Source organism: Ischnura elegans, chromosome 4, assembly GCF_921293095.1.
Source record: "Ischnura elegans chromosome 4, ioIscEleg1.1, whole genome shotgun sequence".
Lineage (NCBI taxonomy): Eukaryota > Metazoa > Arthropoda > Insecta > Odonata > Coenagrionidae > Ischnura > Ischnura elegans.
This window is the reverse complement of record NC_060249.1, coordinates 28498570-28519817: the sequence shown is the minus strand read 5'-3', so window position 1 is coordinate 28519817 and position 21248 is coordinate 28498570. Positions and strand designations below refer to the sequence as shown.

At 35.6% G+C, this 21248-nt stretch overlaps 2 protein-coding genes across 4 annotated transcripts in view; one reads left to right on the top strand and one right to left on the bottom strand.

Moving 5' to 3' along the window:
* Window positions 1–20219, top strand: part of LOC124157196 (NACHT and WD repeat domain-containing protein 2) — a 53630-nt gene extending 33411 nt beyond the window's left edge. Inside the window, exons 20-34 of the mRNA XM_046531737.1 lie at window positions 61–266; window positions 501–826; window positions 4017–4233; window positions 5429–5763; window positions 6812–6923; window positions 7861–7967; window positions 8599–8745; window positions 9285–9524; window positions 9733–9909; window positions 11277–11474; window positions 12135–12241; window positions 12999–13168; window positions 13468–13586; window positions 14715–14904; window positions 16128–20219. Of these exons, the coding sequence (XP_046387693.1) occupies window positions 61–266; window positions 501–826; window positions 4017–4233; window positions 5429–5763; window positions 6812–6923; window positions 7861–7967; window positions 8599–8745; window positions 9285–9524; window positions 9733–9909; window positions 11277–11474; window positions 12135–12241; window positions 12999–13168; window positions 13468–13586; window positions 14715–14904; window positions 16128–16265 (2789 nt within the window). The 3' untranslated portion in view covers window positions 16266–20219. The remainder of the gene's footprint in view (window positions 1–60; window positions 267–500; window positions 827–4016; window positions 4234–5428; window positions 5764–6811; window positions 6924–7860; window positions 7968–8598; window positions 8746–9284; window positions 9525–9732; window positions 9910–11276; window positions 11475–12134; window positions 12242–12998; window positions 13169–13467; window positions 13587–14714; window positions 14905–16127) is intronic.
* LOC124157197 (ATP-citrate synthase) overlaps window positions 18384–21248 on the bottom strand; it is a 75486-nt gene continuing 72621 nt past the window's right edge. For all 3 annotated transcript variants that reach the window (XM_046531739.1, XM_046531740.1, XM_046531738.1), the window contains exon 22: window positions 18384–20218. In XM_046531739.1, the coding sequence (XP_046387695.1) occupies window positions 20127–20218 (92 nt within the window). In that variant the 3' untranslated portion in view covers window positions 18384–20126. The remainder of the gene's footprint in view (window positions 20219–21248) is intronic.

Here is a 21248-nt window from a genome sequence, read left to right as displayed (position 1 = left end):
ATAATAATATTGAATTATAATTGTCAGGTTAAAATGTCATAAATGTTTGCATTTTCATAGATGAGAATGGACACTGGCCGGATCCTGAGCGAATTCTTTCTGCTAATATCCCTGGCCTGGATACATCTCAAAATCGAGAGAGCAATGGTACAAATAATAACAAGGGAAATAGTTCACAACTGGAGAAAAATAATTCTACTGAAAAGCCAAATCCTACGGGAAGAAAACTCAGTAAGAGGGATTCCCAGGCTCATATTCAAATGCAGGTACATAGCTGCTAATTACTATATTTTGTGATTGAATTTTTATTGCTAGGGATATTTTTATCTCAGGTCTCATAATATTTGTTAACTTAGTTTTTCAGAATATTTGAGGCTTATGTAAAAATCTAGCAACGGAAAATAAATATTATAATCACTTTCCTTAAATATAGGATTAAATGAACATTATATTGGAATTAGGCTATTTTATTGTATTTAATGCATTGCTGTATTCCGCAGAATAACCGTGACAGTGATTCAATTGTATCTCAAATGGATTCAGTTAATGAAAGCAATACGACAGCTGCAATTGTGCATAAGATGAAGAAGCAGCGCACTAAAAAGGATTCAAGCATTACAACAATGGCTGAACTAGAGAATGAAAATTCTGATGAAAATCCCAGTACCCAGGGGAAGAACCTTGTGCCAAATATTCTTCTCTTTTTGGAATTTACATCTCTAGTCACCTACAGATTTGTGTATTGGACTGGTGAATTGGAATCTCCACAAATGGTACTGCAGACAACCAAAGAATCAGTTGAGCTGGAGCCCTTCTATTTCCATAGGTAAGTGTTTAAATCGTCTTATTGTTAGTAAGTATGAGAAGTTTCTTTCAGTCATTTTATCATTTTGAAAACATGATAAAATGACTGAAAGAAAATTCTCTTTAAATACAGAGTGGTAATTGAATATAATAATTTTATGTAATCGTTTCGTGTTTAGTTTTGTTTCATGGAAAAGTTTTGGTGAGGCTCTGCCCTGCCAAAATTGTTCGTGTGATTACTTAAAAAAAATAGTGTTCATTTTTCAGGGAATAGGGAAGGTATTTATTCTGAAATTTTTAAATACCACTGCATTAAAATTAATTTTTACATTTAAAAATGCACGATATATTGGTCTTTTTTAATAAAAAAGGTGAACTAGCCAAAATCTATCAAGTTGTTTTCATCAAAAGCTCTAGATTTTTGTGCTTATTTTGACGAATTTATCTAAACTCAAGGAAAAAAAATGAGAAAATAAATTAAAATTCATCGTATACAAGATATCTGTGATATAAGAAAAATCAAGTTAGTGTAAAGTCGGAGCTCCCTTATACATAAATCAAATTTTATCAACATGTTTCCTTAAGTGTATGCAACACCCCATTCTGAGCAGTAATGTTGGTTGCCATCTCTTCTATTAGGGGCCGGCATGACTTCAATGTTATGTAGATTATACAAGCTACGTATAATAGGTATATTGTAGTCTCGAAAGTTGAGCACATATTAACCCTTTTACTGCCAACGGGCGGATATATCGGCCCTCGCTGGTTGAGCGAAAACAGCCAGGGGCCGATTTATCGGCCCGACTTTTTTCACTTTTTTTCGTGATTGTGGCCTTTTCAACGACTGTAATTTAAGTAAACCCCCATAATCTATCTATGGTTAGAAGATATAAATATATCTTAAGAATTGGGAAAAAAATCTAGACGTATCAAATAAAGTTAAGTAGCGGAAATTTTTTAAATTTGAAATGTTGCAAATTCCGGAAAATAGCCTTGGCAGTCTTCCTACATCCCACCTGAAATGGGCTCGCAGTAAAAGGGTTAGTTGATATTTGTGATGAATGAAGGTGCAAAGTAAAGATGGAATATTTTAAAAAAGTAAATTGACATGGAGGGGAAGTCAAAATTGAGGTTGGTGGAAGATATGGTGAGAAAGAAATAAAATGAACTTGGAAGGTAAGATTGTATTAAATTAAATTTGACTGATGTTCAGCAATCTCTAGACCATCGTAACTGAATGTAGCAGTTTTTTTAGAACAAGGCTAAGGAAAAGGAAAAGATTTTACGAATTTGTCTGTGTTCAACAAAAGTTAAAGGTCTCTGCAGTGAATCGTAGATACAGCTTAGTTAATCTGACATTATATGAAGCAAAGTCGAAATCATGTTAGTTGCACCATTTATAGCTCAAGAGCGACTGAACCAATTTGAATGATATTTGGTTTTTTGGATTCACCTCAGCCCCGGATAACAGGATAAACATTTAAAGATATTAAAAGTTCACGAAAAAATTGCTCTTGATCTCAGGGTTATTTTTTTTTGGGAGCTAGTAACACTGAAAAAGCTATCAAGTAGGTCAAAACTAGATGATTTGTTTTTTTTCCAATTTAATGACTGAGCTTCTTAACAATATTTACAGCATTTAAATAGCTAAAATATATTCAAAATATTAAAATAATATTAATGTCAATTATTCAAGCTAAGTCCAGTTTGAATTAAGTTGTGGACAAACATGTCTCTACCATGTGTGTAAATAAATCTCCAAGCAATTGTTGACTAACAGTAATGTCCAAATGTCCATGTACCTGGTGATGAATCGAGCGGATTGATTTCATTTCCTTGTAATATTTGCAATTTCGTATAATTGAAAGATGAGCTAATCAGTGAAGTGTTCCCAAACACGTTTTATAACCACAAAATTCACAAATGGCAAAGTGAGTAAATAATTTTGGCAGCTAAAGAACGAAGACGTGGATGACTTTAACTTCGTAATTCAGAGTAAAACCGTTTGTTGTTGCTCTGTATACACTCAAATGTATTGACTGTGAAACAAACGGAGACGAAGTCACCAGTTTTCAATCTGAATTTTTAAACTACTTGGATGTGCCTGGCTTACTACCGTATAATTTACAGGAGAATGTTGGTTCCGTGGTCATGATGCTTCGAAACATAAACCAACCAAAACTATGCAATGAAACGCATTTGTTGATTTTAAAAACTGATAATCAATGTGATTCAGGCGACTGCTCTCAAAGGTAAATTCAAAGATGAGGAAGTTTTCATTCTGAGGATTCCCATGATCCCAACCTATATGGTCTTTGAGTTAAAACCAATTTGTGTTGCATTTGCGATGCAGATTATCAAATGATAAGGTGAGTGTTTGTGCTCTGAATCTAGAAACACCACGTTTTTCTCATTGTCAAATATGTGTTGAATGTTCACGTGTTGGTAAACCATACTCTTTATTTGTTCTTCTGCCTGATAACAAAACAAAAACTGTTGTGCAATAGAAGGTACTTGACTCAAGTGAATAAATCCGAATGTGTAGGGCAGACCGGGGCTCGTTTATGCATCAGGCCTTGGGGCAGGTTTATGTAGCGAACTTTTCTGAACTGAGTTATGTCTAGCACACCACAAGTCATGACATATTAATGCTGCTCTGTAGGGGCTATTTTCACGAGATATTGAGCGTCATTTAAGCATCGGTCTAGCATTACTTAACCTTGCCCCAATAACGGGGCAAGACTTAGACTTGAAAACATTTTTTTGCAATTAAAAATGAAAATCGGCCAACAATTGAATGCATAAAATTTTGACTTTAATAACTGCATAATAAAACCACAATGTCTAAAATTTCCAAAGTTAAGACATTGAAATTAGAAAATTAATTGAAATAAATCCTTGTATGCATGCCCCGGTCTACTCTGTATGTAAATTGAATAAATCAAATATGTTTATATGGTACGACGTTCGCTGGGTCATCTAGTCTGACATATTACAGCTTAGTTAATTTGATATAATTTCTCATGAACTAAAATTGCACTAGAGAAGGAATTGGTTGAGTCCACATACCATGTGAATAGTGATGAAGTTCAAATTATGCAATTTTTTAATAATTTAAAATAGATAAATTCCCATGAGAATAAAGTGAATTTTATCTAATGGTAATTAAAGTTGATGTAATGGTCAGAGGCATTTTTAAAAATATATTTCAGTGCCATGGTTATGACACAGGACAAATCAACTATGTACTGCTGTGCTACTCCAAATCGCTATATTGTTAGTAAGTATCAAATGGGCGAGAAAGGATGGGAATTTGTGAGCAACTTGCCATTACCTCTGAAGAAGAAAAGAATGAAGCGAGACAGTGAAAGTGAAGACGATGAGGATGATATGGATGAAAATGATGGGTCAATGAATGGCTGGGATGAGGTAAGTGTGATTTTGAAAACTATTGAATCCCTTCTTTATTCAATTACATCTTATGTTTGTCTTTATAATTACAGACTGTAATGAAAGATAATGTCTGAGTAAACATTAAAAATCCAACCAATGACCTGGTAATATATGTATCAGAGAGAAATATGTAGGACAATATAAATCTATACATAAAAAAGAAAGTCCAAAATCGTGTTAGTTAGAGCACTTATAACTCGAGAATGGCTGCACCGATTTTAATGGTAGTTTAGGTTCTTTCATGATGGGTTTTTTTACGAGATTTTGAGCATCAGTCAAGTATCGGTCTAGCGTGACGTAAACTTGCTCCAAGAACTGGTTTGACATTAATAATTACTTTGTACAACCACAGTGTCTTAAATTTCCTAAGTTAAAACAAAAAAATTAGAAAATTCATTGAAAAAATCCGTGTATACATACATGCCTTGGTCTACTTCCCCGGTGTAGTTTGAATAAAGAAAATATATTTCTAACAAGCTATTGTTATGCTTATTTATGTTTTATTATTTTTTATTATTTTATTAACGTAATCTAAATACATATTATTAAAATCACTACAGTCCGCTCTTGATTAATAAATGGTGTAACTAAACTGTTCAGTGATTAATAGGTGGTACGAAGTTCGCCGGGTCAGCTAGTAATATACATACTTATAAAGGCTCTTAAAAAGTTTTTCATGGGCCTTACAGCAGGTACCCATTTTAGTGATACCATGGAATAAGTGGCACATTATGTTCCTTTATTGCCTCATATTCTGGCACATAATTATTCACAAAACTAAGAAATCAATTACGAAGCAAAAATTATAGATTCTGAGCCATTCACCTATACTGTGTTCATTGTTTGCATTTCTCATGGCAGGAACACATTTCATTCCATGCATTGATTTACACAATTAGTTTCGGTATGTTTTACATATTCGATATAATATATATGGCCAAAAATTTGACTAGATTTTTACTACGCCAAAGCTATCCTTTTTTTTAATTGCCTTGCATCCTGGCATTTTTATGAAAAATATCTCCATGAGCATGTTCAAGGTGTGCTAAAAATTTTTATTGATTTATGTGTCATCCTTGTTATTCAAATAAAGTAAAGATAGCTAGTGTGTGTGTGTTTTTTTGGCACGTCTCCCCTGAATTCCTGAATTTAAAAAAAAACTAATTTTCAGGATGGTGAAAATGAGGACGGTCAAAATAAGGATTCAGGAGTTGAAGACGAGCAAGTTCTGCTGCAACTGAAACTTGACAAAGAGGAGGCAACGCTGCTTGGCACAGTATCCTATGGTTTTGTGATATGGCAAGATGTAGATGGAGGGGTCAGTAGGAATAGAGAGGACAATTTTAGCGATTTTGATTCCAACACTGAGAAAGAGGCTGTACATGTTCCATTGAGTGTCATGTCACTGCCTCTGCCTTATGGAATCAGGAATATATCTACTCGGCTCCTTCAGTCTAATTCTGTGGTGGTTTCAGGCAACAGGGATGTAGCTATTGCAGGAGTCAGGTGTGTACCAAATACTTAGTCACAACTCTCAATCTGTAAATATGCACTTACTAAAGTCCAGGTGTTAATTAGCCTTGGAATTGAAATGCTTTAGGTGTTTTTGAAAGTGCTAATGATCAAGTTAACTTGATTTTGAGTTAACTTGATGACGTAGGACAGCAACCTCAAATGATAATTTACAAACTATTTCCAATGAAGGAGTCGTATAGCAGTCATTGCCAAGTATAAAAATGAGAATTGAATTTCTAATAGTACACTAAGCACCAGAGTAGTTAATCTACCTGCCTCCTCCATTGGAGGTACATAGTTCGTAAATGTCATATGAGATCGTTTTCCTACATCATCAAGTGAAATCAAGAAACTTGATTTTTGGCACTTTTGAAAATGCACTTTATCTCAATTAAAGCATTGCTTGTTTTTCCATTTTTATTTGTTCTCCTTGAATACTTTTTTAAAATTTCTTTAACACATTTTTTGCTACGGATTTTTAGACGAATTCACCCGTTGTGCCAAAGTGTTTTCCTTTTGCTTTAATATTTCGATCCTTTCCGTTTGAGTTTTCATATGCAGTGGGGTAGCCAGGAATTTCATTTGGGGGGCTCCCAAATTAGGGGGAAATTTTTTGAAAAACAGGGTACTAAGTAGAGGGTTTTAAACTAATTTTAACACTTTTCATGATCAAAAAAAACTTTATCAAAGTAATCTTTCATAAATTTATGATTTTTTAATATTTTGTTTTCTTTTATGAAGCAAAGTAATTGTGTTTTTATATTTTGGGGGGGTCTGGACCCTCCAAACTTCCCCCGTGGCTATGCCACTGTTCATTTGCATTCGGCTACGTGCTCGGTGTTGGTCATGTCATATATGTACATGGCACGGAAGTAGTTGTGACCAACAGTTTGCTATGGAGGCCAAAAAAGTAACTCAATCTTCGGTCATTATGACTGAAGGGGCGTGAAGATGAAGTACGCGTTTCAGTCATTATGACCGGAGCAGCAGTGAACAAAGTTAACTATTTTATGAGACTCATTGAGCATCTTCATTTTAGGAAAAATCTGTACGTTTGGAAGATGGAAAGTGGAGAGTTGATGAAGGTGCTTGATGCACACTTTGGAAGGATAATATCTCTGGAACCACTCACTGTCGGGAACTGGAATTCGGTAAATATTCTAAGTCATTTTATGGATTATAAGCTGAAATTTGATAAATGTTATTATTCATTTGTATGCCAAAGTCAGCAGAAATATGAATCTCATTTCAACAACATGTTAGAAGTTAACAATTTTTAAATATCACTTATTTAACCTTAAGCCACCTGATGTTAATGCCCAGCGGTTGTCATTTCCTGCCATATTTACTATAAATACCTTTAAATATGGATGTTGAAAAACTCATCCAGATAGGATTAAAAGCCAATATGTACCTCTAAGTTAACAGGCAAGGACATAATGCTGCCACCACCATGGTTGCAAACAATGGTTAATAAAAAGGCTACCCATTGAAACTTTAACCCAGTTGCCAAAAACATCAACCCCTCCCTTTCCCAGTGATGATTCTTCCTTTTCCCTAGCTTAAGATTTCCAGACCACCATGGCAGACTGGTTATCAAAGTTTTTATTTATTCATTCCTGTACCACTGAAAACAGCACCATTGGCTTTTTACATTGGGGTTTTTAACTTAATAAATAAATGTACACGAACACCTATGCCCTGGATCAGTGCAACCTGCCTAGGTAGGAACCCGTGACCTCCAGTGTGGCAGGCAGCGACTTTACCTTGCCGCCACCAAGGCTGGCAAAATTTTCCCCAAACGTGCATGGAGGCAGTTCAATTAGGTAAGTGTTGCATTATTTACACTAGGACTCCACAATATATAGTTTGAAACAAGAATGTTTTTCAGCCTGCAGCTACCTCTAGATTTTTTTTATTGGACATGGGAGTGATAGCTTGACAGGGAAAAAGAGACATGATGCAGTGGCCACAATGGCTATCCTCCTGGGAAAATATTTTTTGCAACATCAACCTGAAGAATATTTTTTGCATTCATAAGTAGAGCTAAATTCGGATTTATTGGCTATGGTTTTCTTTCCTTTTTAGGTCATCACTTCATCAATTGACAGGACAGTGAAAGTTTGGAATGTAAATAATATCTTTGAACAAGTTCATGTAATTGACAGGCATGAACTCCAAATTGATTCAATAAGGTAGGGAATTGCTGTCATTTTTTCCATTTTGGTAATTTATGGTTTACTAAGAACAAAAATTTAATTACATTTGCTACATATTGAGGACAGAATTATTTTCACCTCATTAGATACAGCCATGAAATTTCAATATAAAACTCAAATAAAGAATATTTTTCTTGTGTCGTGTTAACCCCATGAATGTTTATTTTTACTTCAACATTAAAAGTCATTTAATTTCATGTAGGCTTAATTCTTTTGCTTTTTTGAGTTACTTACACCCACAATGTTAGTTAAAAAATTGATTATAGGGAAGAAAAGGGAATGTGGTTATTAATTCTTTTGTTCAATTTTACAAAATACAATTTTTTCTTCTGATCATAGTTTATTGGATTCGATTTGATGAATTTTTCTCCTATCGAAAAAAGGAATTGACTGCTATCAAAAAGTGTAAACATGTATTTGAAAAGCATACAGAGTGAAAGTGCTTTCACTGAAAACTTTTGTTAACAGTAAACCACTGCTGTAATAATTATGAAGAATATGCACTCTGAAAGTTAATTACCATGAATAGCCACCAAGAGAAGACTGATTGGATTAGATGCAAATAGTTAGTTACTCTTCACTTGATGAAAGCCTTACATTTTTTTAGCTTGTCCCAAGAAGCTGGGATAGTTGTCACTGTGACCCGAGGCTGTGTAGGAGTATGGGATATTAAAACTGGCCGCCTGATGTCTCATCTTGCTGATAGCCCTCTCGGAGCTATTGTCACCCATGCACAAATAACTGCTGATGGGAAGTAAGTAATAATCACTCTAAGTGTTCAAATGTAGTTATATTCTTTAGCTGAAATCGTAGTGATCAATCCATCTCAAGATCTACAACGTATAATGTTTATCATGATTATTCTACCAATAATTTTTCAATATCCTTTCATTTGAGGAGTAATTACATTATTATGAGTGAAATGCAATTGGAACAGCATGAATTTGCATACATTCCTTCATGCATGTAAAAGATAAAATACATATGTAAATACATGTTATATTCTCACTGAGAAAAAAATTAAACAAATTGGTGCAAGTAGGAGTGATTAATTTTGGGCTTTTGTTTGAAATTTGATCAATTACTGAATTCAATCAATGCTCTTTCTTGGATTATTGGTATTTAATAATTAAATCTACATGTTAACTGATTTTTATAGTCTATTTAATTGGTGTTAGTGTTTGCCCTCATGGAAAAGCATAAACTTCTTTGAATCACATATCTTAGGTAGAAAGCTAAATGCTTACCTAGCACTATAGCCGACAAATGTTCATATTTTCACTGAATTCAAAGATACATTGTGTCAGCCGAATCTGGAAATGTTCTTGTGTGGAATCGGCTATTGGAGCAAGTCCTTTTCCGGGAGGAACAGCCAGGCATTGTACAGCTGAAATTAATTGAAGGGGGGACAAAGTTCTTGGCTGTCTCTCGCCCTCCTAGTGCCATAAATGCAGCTTCAACTGAGACAGATTTGGCACCCTCCTCACCAGGGCAAGTGCAAGATCAACAACAAGCACCTGATGAGCAAACAAGGTAATTTTAATTAAATTCACTCAATAATTACTTAATTATGTGCATTACAATAGAAAATTACATTCCTACAATATTTATTTCAAACTCAAGTGAAAGTATAAAGTTTCATTAATCTCTCTAAAAGAAGGAAATTATAAGTGTTCAATTCACAGCATTCTACATCCCATGCTGAAAGTTAATCTGCTGGATTCACCGTCGTTGATTTCAGCTCAAGATGCATAATGATAGTACGCAGCCTTCCCAGTGGAGTTCAGTCATTCAGCTATGAGTTTACATTACGTTCAACTATACCCTACAGAGATGCAATTATTACTTCAGATGAACAGCATATAGTTATAATCTCAAACAGTGGCAGTGGCACCCAAAATGAAAAGCAACCAAAAAAGTAAGTTTCAAGTCAACATCATTTGCTTCAATTTCGCACCACTAGTTTTTAATGGATGTGGAGACTGGATCCATAAATCTACATTTGATTCAATTTCACTTTTTACTTTAATGTCATTATGAGTGGTTTTTATTTTAGTTAATGATTTTATGTCTCACAATGTCACCCATCAATGGAACCTAACCTTTCCAAACTGCTTTAATTGCTGCTTCAATATACAGTGAAACCTCGATATAACGACACCCCACGGTGCACTAATAAACACTCGCTATAGCGAATTGTCGCTTTACCGGAGGTGGAGCAAATAATAGCCAAATACCTGTTGCGAACAGATATACAGGAACAGGAGTGGTGCGGCGACAGATAAACATCTATCCGATAAACGTAAGCATAAATCCAGACGAAAGGCGATGTTTTTTTGCATCACTAAATTTCCTTACTCAAATAACGACCAACTATTCAAACAATTTATAAGCGCCGCACTGAATAAAAATCATGCAAAGCATTGTTTCGTCATCATTATATTTATCGAACGACAGTTTACCACATAAATTTGAGACTGAGCACTCCATTAACTTCATTTCTAACAGATCGCTGGCAATTACAGAGGTTAAGGAGTCTTCATGAAAGTCTTCCGGCGGTGAAACCCTCGCTATGGCGAGAGCCAACACCGAAAGGGTCTCGTAAAAACAAATTTTTTAACACGCTTATTATAGGGTCAATTGATGGTGCATCGGCTATCTCTCGTAATAGCGGGGGTGTGGCTATTGCCCGTACTCGCTTTAATGAGGTTCCACTGTAGTCCACTTATCAGAGTCTCATTCAAATTGGCCTAGGTGGTTGACACTTGAATTGGAAAAACCATTTTCTGTCCATTTGGATGGTAGTTAATGCTCTAAATGCTTCCAATATGTACCCCTCTTCCATTCTAGTGGGAGGTTATCAAATATTCACCATCATGATAACTCATTGTCCCTAGAAATGGGACTCAGAAAAACTGGCTCGAATGTATACAGCTCAATATTATTGAGGTATACACTCAGCTCACTCTAGTTTGCTATGAATTGGGTTTCCTGAAAGTCATTCATCATTAACTGGTTTTGGCAAAATAAATTGAATAATCAGTTTTGTACTTGTCCAATTGAAATAGCTGTAGTGAATCTTTATTATGAAATTCCACAGGGGTTGAGGTCGGGCTATCTTTCCGCTCTTGCCATTTTAAAATACATATTGAGCCAATGGATTACCCTTAATTAAGTGTAATCAAATCCTTAAAAAAATAAATGTGATAGTGACTAACTTAAAACATTGAGATTTATTGCTGAGATCCATTTTACTGATAAGAGTTTTTTATTGTCCTCTTGTAGAGGGAGTCGAAGCAGAAGTGGATCAACTGATGCATTGAGTAAAAGAAGAGATTCAGCAGCATCAACATCTACCACATCATCAACTTCAAGCAAGAGATCATCTTCTGCCAAATCTGAGTCAGCTGCCACAGCAGCAACAGCATCTCCGGTGACAACACTGCTAGTCCTTAACTCACAAACTGGGTCTCTCTTACACAGGTGAGAAACACTTTGGTCAATTGCTTAACAAAATATCCCCTCTGAACACTAACATGACTACTTAGAGGTAGCCCCAATCCATCCTGTGGAAGCCTCATTTATACTGCCACTTCGTTGGCTTTTTTGCAGTTTAAAATAATATCTGCAACAGCTGGGTGATAAGTACAGAGCGACCCACTTATTCCCAATTTGTGATATAGAATACTTGCATTTCCCAGGATTATAAATGAAAATAAATGAATTTAATTGATTATATCATCTCAACGTTGTTAAATACGTGGCTAAAATATATCATATCAAATATAAATTTCAGCTAATAGTCCTAATTGTAGTATATTATGTATTTTCCAATGAAATTCAGATCACTCCACCATCAGTGCTGTGAGCTGAAACTTTTGTTAAATCATTTGAAAAACTTACAATTTTCCATTTCTCAACTTTTGTGTGAATTATATTTTATCAAACAACAGGGATATGGTATTGTGATACACTCTCAGCATTCTTCAATTTTTCTGACTAAACTTATTAAATAATATAAAATGCATGGTGCTTATTTTAACAGAATGATTAGTAGAACACTCCCTCAACATGTCATAAATTGGTATTTAATTATTAAGTGACTTACTAGTTTTGTCTCATTTTCTCATGCTGCATTGGTAGAGTTACTCTGAGGCTTGGAGCAGGAAAAGACCCAATATGTCTTGTGCCCATGCCTAATAAGCCTCAGCAAGTGGCTGTGGTGACATCAGGAGGTGGTGACAGCGGAGGTACTACTGTGTCTCTTTACTACGTACACTCCATTGTTTCCATTGAGAGTTTATGAGCATTGACATTTTTATCTTATCATTAGACCAATGATACAAAGATTTAATTAAATTAAAACAATATAGAGGACGGCCAATAAAAATTAGGGTATGAAATATATAATGGGAAAGATGATAACTGCTATTGTTTACCCAATTTGATGTATCACCATAAAGGAGAGTATTAATGCACTTTCCCTCAGATTGCAACATAATCATATTTTGATTCCTCAACATCATTGGGAAAAGTATGGTTGGTTTAATTTGCTGAGAAGGGTCTAGGAGCTTGAGGGATCAAAAAAAGTTCATCTCCTCTCTGCTATTGACGGAATATTATTTTCATAAGATCTTAAAAATTCAATGTTATTTATATGTGTATTATATATATATGTCCTCGTCCTTTTTCTATTACATGTTCCTATCCCTTTCTTTCCTTACCTGTGAATTTATTTGTATGTTTGCACTTAAGGCGTCGTGTGAATGAATGAAGTAGTATATATATATATATATATAAATCATTGCTTTTATCTTTAATTTTTAAAAAAGTAAGCATATTGTATGTATAACTAATTTTTGTGTTAAATCAAGTGTGTATTAAGAATTTTCTAGGTGAAATTCAATGTTTTTTCTTAAAGAAAAGCTTTAAACAATCCTGACGAGTCATCTTAAAAATTAATAAGACTCTTTAAAATGCCTTTCATATTATTTCAATTTGTTTCAGCTGGTGGGGCAGCTGGTGGTGGAGCTGCGCTTGTTGATATACGCACCAAGAGGGTTGTCCGTTGGATTTCTCGCTGGGGTGGACATATGACCAAGGATGGGAAATTTGGCCTTTGTGCTCCTCCTCGGGGAGGTTTGGAATTGCTCGAGCTCAAAAAAGGAGGGGGAACAGTACGTATATTTTTAAAATCTTGATTGTGCTTCTGAATTCTCTCTGGCTGGGTAGCATTGGCAAGTTCAGTACATATTGCATCCGTGTACATAAAAAAAACATTGCACTTCAAGCATTCACGTTGATTTTTCTTTTGAGAAATAGTTAAATCAAATAGATATTGGTTAAGTAAGATAATTATGAAAAAATTTCCCACGAGGCGAATGCATTACCAATTGTATTTTGGAAAGCTTAGAAGAGTCCAATCTTATTTTAAGTCCAATAAATTTTTGGAAAATATTTTCCATTATTCTTTCAGGCAAGAACTTTTATTCCAAGAGTGGCTGAAGGAGTATTTACTGTAGCAACTGCCTTCAACCGGACAGATGAATACGTTTTGTATTACCACAGTGGTCACAAAACCTTGAGAGTATTCAGGTATAACATCATTTTTTTAAACCAAGCATGAAACTTAGTGTAAATATTCCTACCTTAAATCCCTAATGCCTGAATAGAATTGACTATGCTAATTTTAAGGAGAAGTCCATGTTACACATATTAATGGAACTGCCACTGATGTACAAATATGTACCCATAAGAGTACCAATTATGTATTTGATTTTAGTATTACATATTTGATAGTCAATCACCCATTAATCAATGTCTCCACCTTTAAGTCACTTAATAATATGATTTGAATGTTGATATTTGTTTCTAAATTCTGTCCTTTTAAAAAGATTTTCCATCACCTGACTATTATTTGTCATAAATATGAGATGGTACATGAAAAAATACGGATAATGCTATAAAAAATGAGGATGCAAAATAAAAAGTTATATGATGCAAATTTTTTAAAGATTCTTGCTGCTCATTTTGCAATACTCTATTATGCTGTAGTATAAATTTCCAGAACAATGATGGTGGTTGTTCTTAAAAAGCCTGATGAAGTCTGCAGCAGAGAAGGGCATAGCTATCGTAAGAAAAAGAATTAAATAATGGCAAGACTGAAAGCATTAGGACATTGATTATTTTTTTATCTGTAAATCAAAGTAAATCGCAATGTAGAGATTAATTTTTGGATTGGATCCAAATCCCAGGAAAATATTTACGATTATGTTTGGTAGCTTATGAGGGAAGGGAAATTTTCATACAAATAGGCATTCAATACCTGATGTTGTGATTGATTAGAATAAATCCAGTGGAATTGAATAAATGTTTCTGAATATTTTAGCATTGAATAATTCAATTTTACTAGAAAATTGGAGTTTCTTTGTTGTTTGTGGTGAGGTGCGAGGGTGGCACCCACCAAACGTGTCTGTGGCTGCCTAGTACCTGAGCACGAGACCGCTGGGGTTTTCTGTTGTTATTTCACATTTCCACAACGTAATTACGGCTGAGTAACAGTTTAGCTCTGAGATGCACTGTAGGTGGGTACCTGGTTATTGAAAGAACGGTGAAAGTTTGGTTACTGATTGGACGGTTAATTCTGTATGTCTTTGAGTTTATTATGCTTTGAAGCATTTATTAAGTTCTACATTAACATATTTATTCCTATATCAATTCCAGAACCAACGATGGAACCATGATAGCTAACTACAGAGTTCAGGCAGAAGTCACAGCCTTGGAAAGTACAGAGGATGGCATGGCTGTTGTTATCGGAACAGTGGATGGTTGCTTGTCAGTGCTAGCCATAGCCGATCCATTGAAACCTCAAGTTTCTCAGTTTTTAGCATCTTTGCCATCACGCGATGAACAAGTAAGATTATTTATTTAACTCCATTTTAAGTTTCTCTGACCAATATTGGAAAAATACTTGGCCTTCTGTAATATGTTAATGCTTGAAAGAAGGTACCCAACCCTGTGAGAGATCTGAGAATTACCGTATATGTCTGAATATAGTCCCCCCTTTTTTTCTAAAAATGCCTGTGGTAAAAGTAAAGGGGGGGACAATATTCAAGTGCATTTTTTTCACTTTTCCCAAAACTGAAGCCTCAAAATTAAGGGGGGGGGGACTATATTCAGAAGGAGACTATATTCGGAGAAATACGGTATCTAACACATTCGCCGAGGAGCTGAATCTCCCTACCCGGGTTCAGACTGCAGTGGGACCCTCCAGTGGTTCACAAGTATATGTACTCTATTCTGCACAGTGTGACTCACTGCTGGGTCATCCTTAGGCTCATCTTCTAGTCACTGCCTAGAGGTGATGCCTCACTTTGGGGGCCTTACGGCAAGAGGAGGGGGTAGAGGGGAATTTGAGGATGGGGCTGTCACGTTTGAGCCCATTGTATCTAGGGCATATGCTAGAGGCTCTCTCAGTACAGTGCTTCAAGAATGTGGCATGGGCCCTCTGTCAAGGCTTGGGGCTGCTTATTTCTGGGCTATGACAACCTAATTGTTAGACTGAGGCCAGAGTCAGATGGAGCCAGCTGAGGACGCCATTCAGGTGGCACCAATCCTATTCCTTTTTCAACTTCAATGTTAAAACTTCATTTTGAAGTGATGCCAGGGAGTGGGGTAATGTAACATATGAAATGTATGCTTTTCATGCAAAATCGCTTGTCGACAGGTTTTCTCTGATCGATAAGTGGTGTCAAGCTGTGGATGGTTGGCCATTTAGTGTGGCACCTCCCAGTCTAGCAAAAGTGTGGCCCATGGATGGGTTATAATTAACATCCAGCACTTCAAAGGTTACCATGCGTAGTATTCAGACACTAAATTATCTGTCTTACTTTTCATTTCACAAAATGGCAACAATCATGAAATGAAGAAAAATTGTAAATTTGCTGTTTTGGAGGGAAGAAGTTGTGTGTGAACCACTGGTGGGTCATGTTGCAGTGAATATATAATAACTTGTATCGATGTAAAAAAATTTCATGAAGATTCTTTGAAGTGGCACACTACAATTAGGATGACTGGTGTAAATATGTATGAGTAAAATATTCCATGTCATGCATTCTTCCTCTACTCTCTTTTCAGTGGAAGAAAAAACTTGAGAAGCGCAGAGCATCAACAAGGTTCAAAGCAGCTGCATCCGTAGCACAATTGGTCACACACTTCAACACCATGACTCAACACTCCCAATCACCCAAATTATTAGCGCAAAGTGAGGAGTAAGGAAATCATGCCTATGAGCAAGATATGCATTCACATTTTTTTTCAATGTAATAGCCAGGAAAATAACTATTTTTATGAAATACTTGATTATTTTAAATCTATTTTTCTTTGTCATGGTCCATGATGCATACACATGTACAAAATATTAATGTAAATATGATATTTTTGTCTGTATTTATGCACTCAAATAGGCTTGTTAACAACAAAAAATAACCTCTCGACTTTCTTTCGGGATACCATCGTGTTGTTGTTGAATGGTGACAACAGATTCAACAGCACTGCAGCTGGTGTCCTCAGATCAAAGTACTGAGTTGATTTCTGTGTCAGTCTAAGCACTGGTTAGGTGGGGCCTGCCTGGGTTGTGGTGACTCAAGGTTGGTTCGTGGGTGGGTGGAATTTAACTTGGTGCTTTGACCTGAAAAGACCAGCTGCAATGCTGGTGAAACTTGTCAACAATAATGTGACAATATCCTGAAAGAATGTAAGCGAGCTACATAAAAAATTCAACAAAAACTCTAAAACCTCTAAATAAATTATAGTTATCAGATGTAATTATAATTTGGAATAAAGCAATCACTAACATTTGCTCCACTTTTTATTGCCATTCTGCAAATTTCTCTATCTCATTGTGCCATCTCTACTACATCATTGTCATTCTCTATCCTCTAAACAGTGCTCTCCTGTACACACTTCCTGATTACATGTGCCCCATTAACATTTTTATTACCACCAATTATATGATGGTTTCTCTATTTGACATAAGATTTATTTTGACTCTCAAAGATACCTTTTTCAATCAAGAGCATAACATTCTTTGCCCAAAATTTGTCCACTACATATAGCCTATTCCTTACAAGACTATTTTCTACTGACTAGCACAGTAAACTAGTTGTGCAGTTAGTTGCAACATGTTTGCCACATCAATATGTAATTTTACTTGTGACAGAGTTCAAAAACTCAATTCACTTCAGAGTAAAAAGTACTTTTGATTAATGTAGTGTGATATGTATTCACAAAGGCATCCTCAATAGCTCATTGGAATAAAATCATTCCAATGATAATGTTAGTCAAAAAAATACTTTATACATATTCAGAAATACTTTCTTGAACTGGACATATCATTCCATCATTCTTAAAAATATAAATGGAATGGAAAATAAAATAATAAAAACTATCATTTCATAAGCTCTCATCTTAGTATGAAGTTGATCATTAAACATTATAATCAGTCTGAGTTAGTACCTGCGGGTAGCACTGCCATACACTTAAAAGGTATAGCTGGTTAGTCAAATATAACACTATTAGTAACCATATTACGAATTTTCAAGGATAAAGATTAACGATACGTGTTATCTATAAATACAAATTAAAATGCTATTAAGGGCATAAGGAATTTCACAAAGAGCAGAAAATGAAAATTGGCCATTTTAGTCACCTTATCTTAATCTTCTACCAACCATCAGTAAGCAACTCACACAGACAAATATTTTACTTTATTCTTTTGTACCTTAGAAATGAAATCAAACCACATAGGTACTTTCAGGCAGTCAGATATCTGAACCTAGTTGTCCCTTGCAAAACTGTCCACTCATGGGGTGAGAAAATTATGACCAGAATTTCAAACTTGTATTCATGGAATGTAGCTTCAAACTTAATACTCCAGTTCAGCAAATGAAAAACTGGACTCCATGGTCATCAAGTTCTCCATTAATACTCACTTATTTAACGGAAAACCCAGTTAAGATTTTTGGAGGATGTAGCATGGTGCTTAGTGCTTTTCCTGAATTACATTGACTATATCTTCACAATATATGAACGTTCACTTAGACTAAAACAGCAATCCAACATTAAAATGCTACCTTTAATGTTGACAGGAGCATTTATGACAATCACAATGGTATCATGTGTCAGGAAGCAAATTAACAACTCACATATACCTTCCTCTAATCAACATGAGTGCTCTTCATACACCTGAACAATGTTTTCTCAAGAAGAAATAAGGGATATGAATACATATTTAACTAAATGAAAATATCTATGTTCATTTCTGCAACAAATATACACAATTCTCGTGAAAAATAAGGAGTGGCATGCTGAGGTAAATAACCAAAAAAGGTATTAAAAACATATGCATTCATTAACATAAAAAAATATGCAATACATAAGGCCATTACATATCCATCCTTGTACAAAATTTAAGGTGGATACGAGTTATTTGTATGTCTATGACAAAAATGGATTGAATTTTGTGCCAAATGAACTCAACTCATAGGATGGAAAAGCTACCCTTGAAGCACATCCATCCTCTGTCAACAGAAACAGTGGCAGTTAAAACTTAGTGTGCTAATTTCAGATCTCTTCCTTAAAATAAACCTCAAGCGAAGATTTAAAAGACAAAAGCCACTACTGAGCATAAATATTGCACTTACTTGCACTGATTCCATTCATTATCCTAAAAAATTTCTTCTATTTTACATGCGTGACATCAATTTTAAACAAGGTCAGAAAATAAATACACATTCACAAAACTCAATTATGGCATTCTCAATATTCTCTATATGCATCATTATATACAGGTAACAACAACTACTGATGAGCCCTTTCAAGATTGGGACTTATCTCAAATAGCTGACCTTTTCACCGATGTAGAATTGTGCTAATAGCATGGCTATTTTGTCTGTTACCCTATTAAATGCTCAATTATCTTCCAGACTAAATGTTACAATTTTAGTTAAAATTTAACAAATACACAATTAAGTTAAAATGATTTCTACAATGGAATGTTGGCTGTCAAGGCATTTATGCCTGCAATGGTATGAGATACCCATCCCCGCAGAAAGGACCGTCTCACGTCATCCTTCCATCTACGCAAAATATGATTGGGAATGTGTTCCACAATAAAGCATGTCTCACAACCTGATCATCATTTCCAGTCAGTAGTCACAAGGGCTCTGAGATAATAGAACTCTTTCCTTTTTTTGGATTCGTGCATAAAAATGCCCAAACTGCCCGCCCATGCTTGCCCACTGTCATTCATCTTTGAGAAAATTAATGAACTCCATGCATTGTATCCACCAGCACGTAGAGCTTGGACATTTACATTAAAACATTTTCCACTCTAAGGACAGTGTGAAAGTCACTTTTTTACCATGAACTTTAGTACATGGCACTCTTGCTAAGTTGATCCCTCAGTAATGGGCAGATGAAGCGACAGTTTAACTGTACCGCCACAATGTCACAAAGAGCATTCTTACAGAGGCTTATACATTCCAAAGTGCAGTCAACCGATACCAAGCGTTTTAAAAACTGTTGTGTCAATCTCACTAATAAAGCCATTCAGTGAACAAGTTTCACACGAATTATGAGTACCTCCATTATGAAATTTGTGAACAATAAAAAAAACATGCCCACCCAATCCAGCACATCAGTGCATCTTCATACTTCAATATAAACATGCCGGTAAGCAATCAAAACAAATACACCCCAAGATTATACATGGAAGAGCACCAAATAACAAAAGATAGCTCTGATTACTTCAGAGTACATTTTGTACGTCATTTGGGTACAAAGGTCCTGCTAAGTGAATCCTGAATAAGCGCAAAAAAGAACACCGAGGGGAATGCAGTATGCAGGTTGATTGGACTTCATGGAGTAACATTGCATCACATTCTAAAATGGGGGTGTACCAGGAAATATGATAAGGGGATGAAGACAGACTTAAAAAGAGAGAGAGAGAGCACACTGTTTGAGGGACTGCCACCAATCACACAACTGTCCACTGATTCAGCCTCAATCACGCACATCAATGTCACTTCCACTCACTAGGGTATCTCCTGTACACAAAATTGAAGAGGCAACATCCTAGTTGTACTGCTCAGGCATGACATATGAAATGTCATCCCATGGATGGCGATAGAGACCTTGCTTCAGCCTCTTCTGGTCCATATAATGGCCTGGAAAGACAAATAGCAGTTAAGATAGGGTGAGACTCAGGTCCTACTTTTGGGGGAGTGAGGGTGAGGGGGGTTCATTACTTTCTGCAGCACCTAGGAGATACGCAATACCTCTCCTCTGTGATTTTTCTTATATAATAATACATAGACAAGTGGCCTTTTAGATAATCATCAATCATTTTTTACTGAGCTGGAAAAGCAAAAAGTTTCAAGAAGAGCCATGGTGTGGATTACCATCTTTTCAATTTTTATAGAAATTAGGGGTAACGGCCACCATGCCCCCCCAAAACTACCACTGAGTTTAGAAAGGTTGACAAGAGTAAAGCCCGGGAAAATGGTAGGGTGGTTGGCTGGGCATCAAAGAAGTGGCTTTTCTTGTGTAGCAGTACACCCATGCCTTGCATAGCACAATTTCGATATACATAGTGCAAATTCGTTCCTCGGGGAAACATCGCAACACAGTGTAGCCTAATCAAAAAACTTTAATGCTCATATGATAAAAGGTGAACTTGCGCTAAGTGCACACGAAATTGCTATCATTTTACGCATATTAATAGTACTGCTAAAAGTCATCGCAACATTTTCTGATGAACTCCAAGCTGTGATTGAAAGTGGCTCCTTTCCCCCTCAACTAGTATTTAGTGTTGACGAGATGTTATTGTTTTGGAAAAGAATCCAACCTCATTCATGCATTTTCAGGGAAGGAAAACCTGGGTCAGATTTCAAGGTATTTAAAGACTTTCAGGTTGCTGCTAATGCCTCGAAGGACTTCAAGTTAAAATGATTTATCATTCATAAACTCTGCTAGCTATGAAATGGCGTTACGCATGCATTACGAACCTCTGAGATAGCAGATGTTAGCCCACCCACATGACAGGAAGGAATTTCTAAAGCACGTATGAATTTTTTTTAACATGAATAAAAGTACATATTTAAGTGCGTGCCTACTATCTTAAAAGATATTTTAAACTATAAAAATTGATATAAATAAGGTTTTCTAAGGCTATTCATGGGAATATATATGGTTTAG